Source organism: Arvicola amphibius, chromosome 12 (assembly GCF_903992535.2).
Source record: "Arvicola amphibius chromosome 12, mArvAmp1.2, whole genome shotgun sequence".
In the NCBI taxonomy this organism is placed as follows: Eukaryota; Metazoa; Chordata; class Mammalia; order Rodentia; family Cricetidae; genus Arvicola; species Arvicola amphibius.
In genome coordinates this window covers 69,601,678-69,614,276 of record NC_052058.2, presented here as the reverse complement: position 1 = coordinate 69,614,276, position 12,599 = coordinate 69,601,678, and the positions used below count along the sequence as shown (strand labels likewise).

At 42.1% G+C, this 12,599-nt stretch overlaps 1 protein-coding gene across 2 annotated transcripts in view; it reads left to right on the top strand.

The window, feature by feature from the left end:
- Edem3 (ER degradation enhancing alpha-mannosidase like protein 3) overlaps positions 1-8,579 on the top strand; it is a 60,245-nt gene extending 51,666 nt beyond the window's left edge. For both annotated transcript variants that reach the window (XM_038349267.2, XM_038349266.2), the window contains exon 20: positions 4,771-8,579. In XM_038349267.2, coding sequence (XP_038205195.1) covers positions 4,771-5,177 — 407 coding nt within the window. In that variant the 3' untranslated portion in view covers positions 5,178-8,579. The remainder of the gene's footprint in view (positions 1-4,770) is intronic.
- The last annotated feature ends 4,020 nt before the right edge of the window (positions 8,580-12,599 follow it).

Sequence of the window (12,599 nt, the reverse complement as noted above, 5' to 3'; positions counted from 1 at the left end):
TCTTTACCTGCACTCTGAGAGACGAGGGAGGGGACTCGGAAGATCGTTGTGTCTCCTAGTTTGGGGAATTAGAATTATATAAGTACCCTCCCGTAATAAGACCTAATCCAGGCAGCGGAATGTCTTCAGAGTCCTTTGCACTTACAGGAGCTAGAAGCCCCAGACAGTACCCACCTTTGGTCTGATAAATGTGACTATTAGGATCTATGTATCTGATACTGCCCTGCTCTCTGGTAGCAACAGTGTTCAGATATTACACATTCTTCAGAAGCTGAGGCTCTAGAAGTTCATAAGTAGAGATGCTGCTTCCTCAAGGTGACCATTGACACCCTAGAAGTTACATTGTCCACACCCTGTTCTTGAACAAAACCTTTAACACTGTGTCTCTTAGTGTCTCATTGCTGCAAATTTTGAGTTTTTAAAGATATTTAATAATTCCAACCCCGTCTCCCAAACAACAAGGTGTGGGAGACCTTTAAATTGAAACAGTTTGCAAGTCAGTTTCCTCTGCTCCTTACTATTATGGAGGAAAGCGGCAGCATTTTAAAGTGCGGTGCATTGCCATGCTTCCAGCCTACAGAACAGGGCTGTGTGCTCCAAAGGCCGGAGATGAATGCTTTCAAGGCTCCTGCTGTATTGGTGTTTGCCTGGTAAAAGAGCTGGCAGAAAATGGAGGGGAGATTAAAATGAGAAAGAATATCATCTTGTAAAGTGCCCTGAATTTAAGCCAAGCGGTATCAGTCCCCAGATAACCCCATTTAAAGCAGGCTGGACTGCGGAAGACTTTGGGAAAGGTCTGATGCCAGGGCAGATGGCTGCCTGCCTGGAGAGGCCCAGCCTGCTGTTGTGGGCAGGAAGCTTGCCTGGCCTCCCTTCTCTGAACAGGCCATGCTTCTGTGTGGCTTACCTTACCTGTTTTTCACATCCCTATGGCAAGTTCAGCCATTCTATACCCAGTTCAGATGCCCCGTCGGTATGACATTTTTTCCTCATTCTTGGCAGAATGTTAGTTTTTCTTCTTCAGTCTAGTTCAGTGATTCTATTGCACATTTGTTTATTATATAGCTCTTCTTACCTCTGTGAACTTTTCTTTCAGTCAACGTAGAAAGTGCTGGCCAATGAATGACGATTTAACATTCAAACTCAAATCTTCAACCAGCATTATCTTCCCTTTTAGTAGTAAGAACCCTGATGTTGGTTGGGCTTGTGCTCCTGGTGTTTCTGATAGGCCACTTCTGAGTCACTGGCAGCGGGAGCCTGCGAATGCAGACATAGCAGCTTGGCTAGCTCAGCTCCTTTGAGTCTTTGTTCCTCTCCAAGCCCAGGCTGACTTGGCTGCCGCCGCCTCTGTTTCTTATTCCTTGGGTTCACGAGCTTCAACAAGCCGAGTAGGCAGCGCTTGCACCTCTGTTCTTCTCAGCATTTGTTTATTCCTATGCTATGGAATTTAGAAGCTTTGTTTGGAATATATTTCATATGGGAGCTCTTCCCTTATTGAACTTCAGTTTCATGTAGTTAAAAAACTAAAAGAAGTAGAAATGTATTTATTTTGGAATCCTATATTCATATATCTTTTTAATAGAGTGTAAAACTGTTAAATGTGACAGCTTTCTGTTTTGGATCATACCTATACATTTAATCAGCTTTTAGTTTTTTCTTCTTATAATTATATAGTATTAAGCAATATGAGCCTTATACCTGTCATAATTTATTTTTGTAGTTTTTATTTATATTATGAAAAATATATGATTTCACCTTTAATTGTTGACACTTCTATTGAGGAGCTACTGGTACTTGCAGTTACTTTAGTTTTCTTTACCAGTTTATTATTGTTATTATTGTTAACCTTGGTAGTATTTCTTAAAATTAGAGTTGCTTAGTTAGGGTTTCTGTTGCTGTGAAGAGACACCATGACCACAGCAACTCTTCTAAAGGAAAACATTTAACTGGGGCTGGCTTGCAGTTCAGAGGTTCAGTCCACTACTGTCATGGCTGGGCATGGCAGCGTGCAGGCAGTCATCTTTAGGCAGCAGGAAGAGAGTGAGACACTGGGCCTGGTTTGAGCATCTGAAGCCTCAAAGTCCACCCATAGTGACACACTTCCTCCAACAAAGCCACACCTCCCAATCGTGCCACTCCTTCCTGTGAGCATTTGGGGGCCTTTTCACTCAGAGCATCGCACTTCACTTTTAATACACAGTCACAGTATAAACATATGGGGGAATTATATTTAATACACAGTCACAGTATAAACATATGGGGGAATTATATTTAATACATAGTCACAGTATAAACATATGGGGGAATTATATTTCTTTTTGTATCCACCCTGGTTATTCTGTGATTTTTATGGCATTAGCTAGATATCCAGAATAATAATGTTTCACATATAACCTCTAAAGGGGTTTGGGCACAAGTAGTCTTTGTTACTTAGACAGGGCAACCCTGACCTGGGCCATCCTTTTAGACTAGAATAGTATGATTAAAAAAGAAACTCGAAGACTTTGGTAGTCTTCTCAACTTCAGTTGACTAGTATAGTAAGTTCTGAGTTCCCTTTCTTATCTCACCCCATGGCCCCTAACTTTACTTAATTGTGCCTCTTTCACAGTTCAGAAAACTGAGATGGTAACATAGTAAGAAAGAAAATAAGGCATTGCATTAAAAAAGAAGAAAGAAAAAAGACTTTTATCTCCCTTGCCAAAACAAAAGACAGACAGACACACACACATACACACACACACACACACACACACACACACACACAAAGCTGGGCTCGTAGTGCAGTGGTAACACTTCTGACTCCGAAACAAAAACCAGAATTGTGCTGGTTACCTTCCTGTCGCTGTGGTGAAAGGCCACGGCAAAGGCGACACAAAGCAGAGTTGGATTTGGGTCCCATTCCACAGGGTTTGAGTCCATGATGGCAGCAGGCAGCTGGAGTAGAAAGCTGAGAGACCACATCTTAAACCCTAACCAGAAAACAAAGACAATGAAGCTGGACTAGGCTACAAAAGTCTCAGAGTTCATCCCCAGTGAGGCGCTTCCTTCGGGGAGACCTCACTTCCTAAGCCTCCCCAGATCTCACCAGTGTGGGCACCTGGGGCCAAGTGCCAATACTCAAGCCAGAGGGTGACAGTTACCATCACCCCACCCCAAAACTAAGTATATGAACTTGAGAGAATAAGCATGTACGGGCGTGTGTGTGCACAGAAACTTCCCTAGTAGAGAGGGTGACTATATATGCTCGCCTGTAGGTTTCTTTCCGTCAAGGTTAGTTGGTTTCATAGTAGGTCTCTGCTTCCTTTCCGAAGGAGCCCTCAGATGGTATTACTGCAAGCTTTCCTACACACCTATCTCCCCTATAAAATGTGGAGTTTTCACTTACTGTACAAATACCCAGTATTCGTGAATTCCGTTTTCTCGTCGGCCCGTAAGATCTTAAAGACAGGCACGTGTTAGTTTTCACTCACTTTCTCTCTGCACCAGGCACAGCGGATGCCCGAGAGTTCCGGTTGTACTGCAGGAACAGGCTGAGCCGGGTGCGGCCTATGGGTGACAGGCTGCCTAAGTACTTTAATGTAGGAACTAAGGAAAGTGTTTCCAGGGCTTTTATAATATAAAATATAAATTACAAAAACTTTACCTACTCAGGCTCCTAGTATATTTTAGAATAAATGTTTAAAGTTTGTAGATACAGTAATAGTTTTATTAATAATCTTAGTTCTTGTCTTTATGACAATATTTTATTTGATGTGTCATATTAATACCTATAACCATTTTTTTTGTTTGAATCTAAATGGATCACTGAGTGGTAATTTCACTCTTTTTAAGAAATATGTTCCATGCACTGCGCCCCCGTGTCTGCGTTCGGTGCGCTGGCACCCAGTTACCAAGCTTCGGGCAAGGGGCAGGAGGTTAAAATACACACAGACAGACACAGAAAGACAGCGACACGGGTCATCCATGAATTCCCCAAGAATGCCCCCTTTATTGTGTTCAGGGGCAGAACATATAGAGATAGCCACGCCCCAGCCAAACCCACCAGAAACCACTCTCCTGCCATCAGGAACTCCTGAAGGGCTCGTGCTCAGAGCAGCTGGAAGCACTCAGATCAGGGGATTACAAGAAATTCAGGATCTGGGGTCTCACTGCTCCCAACAAATATGATTTCAAAATTTTGCAGTGATATATTAAAATATTAAAATGTATTCCATTTAGAATGTTCCTGTGTGCAAGCTTTCTTTGACTTAGGTATTAATAAATTGTGCGTGCGTGTGTGTGCCTGATTGTGTGTACATGTGCTCATGCGTGTGCATGCACATGGAGACTGTAGGACCCTTTGGAAATGGAGTTAGAGGGAGCTATGAGACACCAGCTGGTTACATGGGCGTTGGTTCCAAACTCTTGTCCTAATGATTGTGCAGCAAGCACACTGAACCATCTCTAGCCATGATGCTTAATAAGTTGTAGTCATATGTTGAAATTTTTGTGCATTTTAGCATTTTGTTTAGTGCTTTTGTCACTGATACTCACCCAAGTTAGCATTATGCTGTTAGTTATTGTTATTCCTTTCCGTTCGGAGTGGCCTTTTCACTGCCGTATATTCTGCCTGTAACTACGCAGAAATTTGATTGTAAGACTTTACTTCAGTGCCAGTGTTGACTGTTCTCCCTTGATATGATGGCTGCATCTCCTAATGTTGTTGCAAAGTGGTGAGTGTGGTGCGCTTCTCAAGAGAGAGAGTGATGCCTTGTTTCCTTCCCATACAGACCCTGAAATGGAAAGTGAAGACCAGCCATCTTCTGAAAACGATTCTCAGAGTCAGAGCACGGAACAGATGCTGTCCCTTTCTCAAACAGTTGACTTGGTTGATCAGGAGACCCCCGGAAACCCTCTAGATTCTCAATCAGAGCCATCATCTCCAACAGACACTGAAGAAACTGCTGGCTTAGCCCCTTCTGAACAGATACCCAGTTCCACAGAAAGCCTTGAGACTACAAGTCTTGATGGTGAATGTACAGATTTAGATAACCAGCCTAAAGAACAATCAGAAACTGAGGAAGATTCCAATCCTAATGTTAGCTGGGGTAAAAAGGTCCAGCCTATAGACTCCATATTAGCAGACTGGAATGAAGATATAGAAGCATTTGAAATGATGGAGAAGGATGAACTCTGACTCTCTGTAAAGACTCTGGTGGTAGATATTTAAGAAGTAAATTGTGGTTTTCTACATCCTATCCAAGCAGGCGCTCCTGGGAGGCTCTGAGCAGTGCTCAGGCACGTTCTGACTGGGTAAGTAGTTCCCGTAGCAACCTGGAGCATGCTGTGTTAGAGCTGACCTCACCGAAACTGTCCTATCCAAAGAGGAAACTCACACCTCTCAAATGACGCCACTGCGTACCCTCAGCTCCCAGGCCAGGGAAAGATGACTGGCCACTCCTGGGTAGACAAGACAAATTCAGCTGATAGGAAGTGGGAACAGCAGTCAGTGCAGCTTCCTAACTGAAGGGAGCTTCACTGCCGTGGGTTTGGGGTGGGAAGCCCTTCTGAGAAGATTTGATCGAGTGTTGTGGTGTTCTGGCCTTGCTGCCATCACAGGAATGCTCTCAGTGACCCACGGCCTTTGAAGCAGATACATTCAGGGTAACAGCTGTTTCTGCTCATTGATTTCACCTGCTTCATTCAGTGACAGTTGGTCAAGATGACTTGATTTCTTTCTTCTTTTCTCCCCACAATGTCCTCGCATTTAAGCCAAAGGTGAAGCTAGTGTCCTTTTTCCAGTGAGTTTTCCTATAAAGACCTACTGTGGGGCCAGGAAGAAGGACACAGAGATACAGTGAAAGCTGGTTGCTTGATCCTTGGAGTAAGCAGAGAGAAGGAGAAACTATAATGTTGCAATATCAACTTCCCATTGGGCCGTAGGGGAAGCTATGGCCACTCTGAATGGGAAGCAGCATTAGCTCCTTGGGGGTGGATTATATGTCTTTCCAGTTCATTTCTCTTAAGGTGGTTACTCTAGCCATCAGCCTTACCCCATCCCATGTGTAGTATCCAGTGTGAGCCAGAAGGCCCATCCCAAGCCCTGGTCCATTTTCCTATCTTATGGGGAGCCCTGATAAGCCATGGTAGTGGTCTGTAGTCTCGGGGTGACCACCATCTTTCTCCTTTGAAGCTGATTTCTGGCATCACACCTAAGGAGTCTGTCACATTTTCTGTTGAATCATGGATTTAGGCTTGTTTAATTTTGTTTTAACAAATACTCCTTCTGATGTGGATTTGAAAATTAGCCTCTGGTGACCTGTGTAAAAAAAACTAAATAGCCATATAAGTAAAAGAAAGAGATTTTTCTTTTTTTTTTCTGTGGCAGTTTGGGCTGGCCACATTTAATTATTTTTGGTTTTGCTTATTGATAGTTCTACATTGAAATCATGGTTTTATTCATTTTATTTATTTTAAGCTTACTTTAATACTTCTAAAGGAATGTTTGAGAGACTTAATTCCTTTTTACCATGGCATTACACAATAACCTTTCTCTAAGCCATGGTTTTGAGGAACTGCATAACTTAGACTGTATATGGAGCTGTTAAAGACAGCAGAGCTGTATAGTTATGTATATTCATGTACAGTATGTCTTAGGTCCCAGGGAAATGTGCCCTTTTATAAGGGGATAAATACCTGCTTTCAAAAATTCCAGCTCAACCTAATTGGGTCAGTGAGTAATAAATCTTAAGGAATTCTCTGGGTCATGGGGTAGTATAACAAGTTCTTTATTGGCTCTTAGTTAAACCTGACACCAAAATGGGTATTTTTAGTCTCTCTGCATGTGAAGTTTGGTGCAAGAAGGTAGAACCATAATACATAGCATATACAGAAGGGTAGATGTGCTTTGTTTATCTTAATTGCAAAGCTGCCAAAATAGCTGAAGCTTAACTACTTGATTTATGGGACTGGGGCTTGGAGAAAAGGAACAGATGTTCCTCTGACACTTTGATTACAGAAGCCTTATATGTATTGATTTTGTATTTGTAGCTCAAAGCCATTGTTGTTTAAATCTAACTCTTTTAAGTTATCAAAGCAGCGTATTTTTTTCCCCTCAAGAACTTAATGGCATGAAGAATCCATACTAGAAAAGGCCAGCTTACTGCCACTTGCTGTTTTTTGTGGCCACTAGGAGGCACTGTTGCCCTTCATTAAGGTTTAGATGAGCCTATTGCTTTGTTTTGAAAATCAAATCCTTTAAAGGAATACATTTAAGACATTTTGCTTACTATCTAGAAGGAATAATACTCATTTTGTCCCTACCTAAGAAAGGAGATATATGTTCAGCTTCAGAACACAGCATTCTAACTGATTCCCCATTTACTTTCTCATTTAACATACTGCCATAAAGTAATCTTTGAGTTCATTAGAAAATTTTAACAGCATAGATTCCTTTTTTAATTTTTTGTTGTTGTTTGTTAAAAAAAAAACTTTTCATAGATATTTTATTTACTTGCTGAAGATTCGGGGACTTCTGAGACCCTGAGTTTAGAAACATCTGGTCTACCTCAGTTAAATGTTGACTGCTTAGAACTAGAGCTGAAATGATCACCACAGCCATAAACTTGTTTGACTAAGAAAGATTTATATAATGTTTACAAACCTGGAATCAAGTACGGACGGATCTTACCTGAAAGTTGAAAGTTACCTGTTAGAGCAAGTATTTAATTCAGGTATTTTCAAGTTTTAAAACTTGTTTACCTAGTAAAATTAGGTATAGTTGGTTTTTTTTTTTTTACCCTCACATAAAAAGTCCATTGAAATTATATTCCCTAATTTACAATGCTTTCCCTATAAAACCTAAGTGTGAAAGAACTGTAGTTTACTAGATATGTTTGGGGTGGGATATTTTGTTAGGTTTTCTTTTTTTTTCCTTTTAACCTATGTAATAAGCTTCCAAAAAGAGTATAATTGTTTCAGAACAAATTATTTTGTAATTTTACTTTTCCTTTTTCTTTACAGTGCTAGATATTTTAAAATGAAAAATTATGTGCTCTCTGACTTTAATTTCACTAATGTAATAATTTTCTCGGAATTCTTTTAGTTTTAAATTACCATCATATAAAGCTTTCTAGCAAAGCCAGCATTTGTTCTCTCACCAAACCCCATGCCAGATTCATCATAAAGAAAGCTCAGCCTAAGTAATTGAAATAGTGCTTATAATTTTAGAGGGGTGGGTAGCATTTAGTAAATATTCCAACTGGTCGTTTTATGCACAACGCTACAGTCAGAACATAGAAAAAAAAACATTCTGTGAATGAAACATTGTATGTTCAGATTTTATAAAAGACATTTTTAAAAGCCCAATTTACAGCCGTATATTTTCTTATGATGTAATTTATGAAAAGCTGTCTGTACTAACAGGTGCTGTAACACTGCTGTTGTTGGGTTTTATTGTTTGGTGATAAATGTATACAATATTTCTAATGGAAACTATGTACTGTGATGTAAAAGTCTGGGCAAATGTATATAATCCTTGTATATAATTGTGTATTTGATTATATTACTGATTGTAAATTTAATAAAACATGTAAATATGCTGGTCTAGTTTTAAATTTTGAATTTTTAAAATTATTGTGCAAATATCTAGAATTTGGTATCTGTTTTCTTTTTGTTTCTCTTTACCACAGGGCAGTGAATTTGGGGGCATTTTGGAATATAGAAACCCAGGCAAACATCAGTTCTAAAACTCATAGTGCCTAGTCAAACTAGAATTCAAACTAAATACTAATAATTCTGCGTCAATATTGGTAACATTTATGTCTTAAATTTACTTATATTTAATAAAATTACTTGTTCTCTTTTAATATTATTATCAAAGTAGCTTTATTAGTTATTTTTCTGTTGCTGTATTGAAGACTATGACTAGAAGCAACTCTGGTTTCCGAGGGATGGGAGGCCGTCATCATGGTAGGGAGTAGCAGCCGGCAGCCATAGTGACTTAACAGCCGAGAGCACCCATCCAGAACTGCAAGCAGGAAATGGCAAACTGGGGTACTAAGGCCGCACCCCCTAAACCTCCCCAAACAGTGTCACCAACTGAGGAACAAGTATTCAGATGTCAGAGCCTATGGTGGCTAGAGGGGGTGGTGGCGGGTGGTGGCTGGAGGGGGTGGTGGCTGGGGGGTGGTGGCGGGTGGTGGCACATCTCATTAAAACAACTGCAGCAGCCATGCTTTTCTGTTCCCCAGGAGCCCTTTTCCTTCCAGTGTCACTGCCGTGGCCCCGCCCCGCTGTCCTGCCGTCTGAGCAGATGCGTTAAAAGCTGCGTAAGGGCCGTTATCATTTGTAAGACTGGAACAAGTTCCAAGCATCTGACAGTGCCAAATTTAGTGACTGGGCAGTGGCCGAGAGCACTGGTTCAGTTCCAGAGGCCAGTCTGAGATCGGCCCAGTGGGTCACCCTCTTCCTAGCTTCCTCATCCCTGCTTCTCCCTCCAGTTCCTGCTTGCCTTTTGACCAGTCACACCCTCTTCCTGCTTGGGATGTCTCCCCTCTGAGATTGAGGGTTAGACGTGACAGCATCTGTTGCTGAGTTTTCTGGGCAGTTAGTCCAGCCTGTGTCCCCCACCTTTGAGAACAATGAATGCATTACTGCTAGACAATGAGGCTACAAAAGCAAACTTAGCAGGTCTGTCTACTAAGAGGGAGTTAGTCCTTTAAAGGTCAATGAAGAAGAGCAGACATCAGCACCTACTTGCTAATAAGGCATGGGGGCTTACCAGGCCTAACTTGCTAGCTTTGCTCTCATGTTGGCCTATAATTACTATCCACTCTCTGTAAAGGGAATGCCACCGGTGGGCCTCTTGCTTCCTGATCTGTAAGCAAATGCACTTTAGCTAGCCTAGGTTAAAGTGGGAGGATTTGTTTAGAAATCCTGTCGTATTCTGTAGGGCAGGTACCTATGCTACCAGCTCCATCTTACAGACTGCAGCAGGTGATGTTGAGGCCATGTTAGGGTTTAGACTACCTAGCATGTGACTTCCCAGAGTCCAGGGTTCCTCACATGGTTGATCAGAGAACCAAAGAATAAATAGACCAAAGTTAGAGGAACTTCAGTCTGGGGGGAGGGCTGTTTCCACAGGAGTCGCTCTGACATCACCAGCTAGCTGCCTTCCTCCACTTTCCTTACACATGGACCCGGACAGCTGATACTAGAAACACTAAGCCATGCAGTCACGCTCCTGCCCTGCCTTAGAACTATTAAACTAATTCAATTCTAGCCTGTCTTTGCTAGTGCCACAGGGAGAGACAGCTCCAGGGCCAGATCCCTCCTTACCCACCTTTGAAAGGGTTCTTTGCCTTCAACACAGACGGAAATCTGGGGAAAGGTTTTCTGAGGTGGAGCAGGTCTAGGAAGGCAAAAGGCCCAGGGCACTCCACACACCCACATTTTGGTGCCCTAGGCAACTTTGAGGGAGGAAGGGGTCTCAGCAAAGAGGTTGGCTGTGGAAGCCTCTGGGCAGGGGCAGGGTCATCTTACTTGCATTCACTTCTGTGTGCCCCTCTCTGGTTCTTGGCCGCCCCATCCTCTGGCCTGACTGGGCTAGAGTACCATTTGATTCCTCTTACTTTAAGTCATCATGATTCCAGCGACCGTGATGCTACATGCTCTGCAATAAAGAGTGATGTGCATTTGTTAAAATGTGCATAAGGGATGTTGAGGACGCGCTTTTCAGTGCTGATTAATGCAACGACAGCCTCTTGCCCTTGTGCTCCATCTGTGCTCTGGGAATCCCGAATTGTTACTCAAGACCATTCCAGATCTTGTTTTTAGAAAGACTTTATCGTCAAGTCCAGTAGGAATTAAACAAGAATTACCAAAGTGATGAGGGTTTTGAAAATGGACCCATCTAGATACTATGGGAATGTATGACAGGATTTAGCCCAGTGGGGAGCAAGACCTGAAGCTGTGCTGAGGTAGAGACTAAGGTTTCTGAGATGCCCCAGCTCCAGAGATTAGGACTGTACATTTTCCCAAAGGCTGGAGGGTTTTGATCTATGCTAAGGATTTGGAATTTTGTTCTAAGGGTAGTGAGAAAGCACTAACGGGTTTTATATAAATCAGTGGCTTGCGGGAATAGAAGTGCACTCAGGCACCAGAGTGCAGGGGTGGGGGTGGGGGGATAGCAGAGGGGGTGAGAGGAAGATCAATTCCCGTGCCCTGCTGGGGAGAGAGGCGGATCCGAAGAGGCACGGTCAGTGAGGAACGGGCTGATGTAGATGGTCTGCTTGCCACAGGGCCCACGGTGATGTCCAGTCCTGGGCTGCTGCTAAGGGCCATGTCTGGGTCTGTGACTCAGTCATGGAAGTCTGTTGATGTCCACGGCTCCTGTCCAGAAGCAATGAGGATAGGGCTGCGCAGACTTGGACCCACCCCTCACTGACTGAAACTAGGGAGAACTGACCCTGCGCCTCATCCAGGCAACACAGTAGAGCTTGCCCTGGTGGTGTGAGGGTGGATGAGCTGGACCTGTGGGCCCGAGAGCGGGCAAACCAGCCCCATTCCCTGCTGCAGGCTGTGTTGGATGAATTAGCCTGGGCAGTGCAGGAGAGCTCACCCTGGTAGTATCAGTGAGGGAAAGCTGGCAGGCTGACCAACCCAGCTACCACCCAGACCCAGAACTACCCCAACATCCACCTCATCTGTGATCTGCTAGAAACCTGCAGATTCAAAACTACAGGATCTCCGTGACACAGAGCAACAAGAGGATATACAAAAGGAGTCCTAATGAGGGCCCAGCATCGAGAGTGTAGTAGAAGAAGCCAGCGGCCCTGGATCAGACCGATGACTCTTTACAATGAACACGTACAAGTAAAGATAGATGGACAAAGGGTGTACTGTGAGACTCAATGGGCCACACTACTACAGCTTTGTTTTGTTTGGTTTTTGTTTTTGTTTTTACTTTTAAATTATGTTTTGTTTTTTGGGGTGAGGTTGCAAGGGCAGAGGGCAGAAGTGAGGGGACAGGGAAATGAGTGGGATTGGAATGCAAAATGTAAAATCCATGAAGAATCAATTAAAAAATACCATTTGATAAAAAATAAGTATACATATATTATATATAGTATAATTATAACAAACAGAATAACAGTAATTTATGTTATGTGTATATTGTATATGTTTATAATATATTATGTATATATTATATATGCATAATAAAACATTATTTTTCAATATAAGTATTGAAAAACCTAGAATTATCTGTCATGTGAACTTGTCTCTGATGAATATTTAAATACAAACACTCACAAACGCACATATAGTCATGATCTTAACTCATTTATTTAACAAACACAGTATTTCCTGTGTGTCAGGACATTCAAAACCTGAGAGAACATCAATGGATCGAAAGCTGTAGAAGAAAAATAAATGAACAAATAATTAAATAAACAAATGAGTTTGGGGGAAAATATGTTAAGTGCATAGAGAATAGTGGAAATTAACATGGGCTGAGATTCTATTTTAAAAGACAGATATCAACATATTAAAATATCTGTGGTTATCTCTGGATAATAGGCAATTGCTCTTTTCTTATTGTATGTAGCAGTCTCCCATT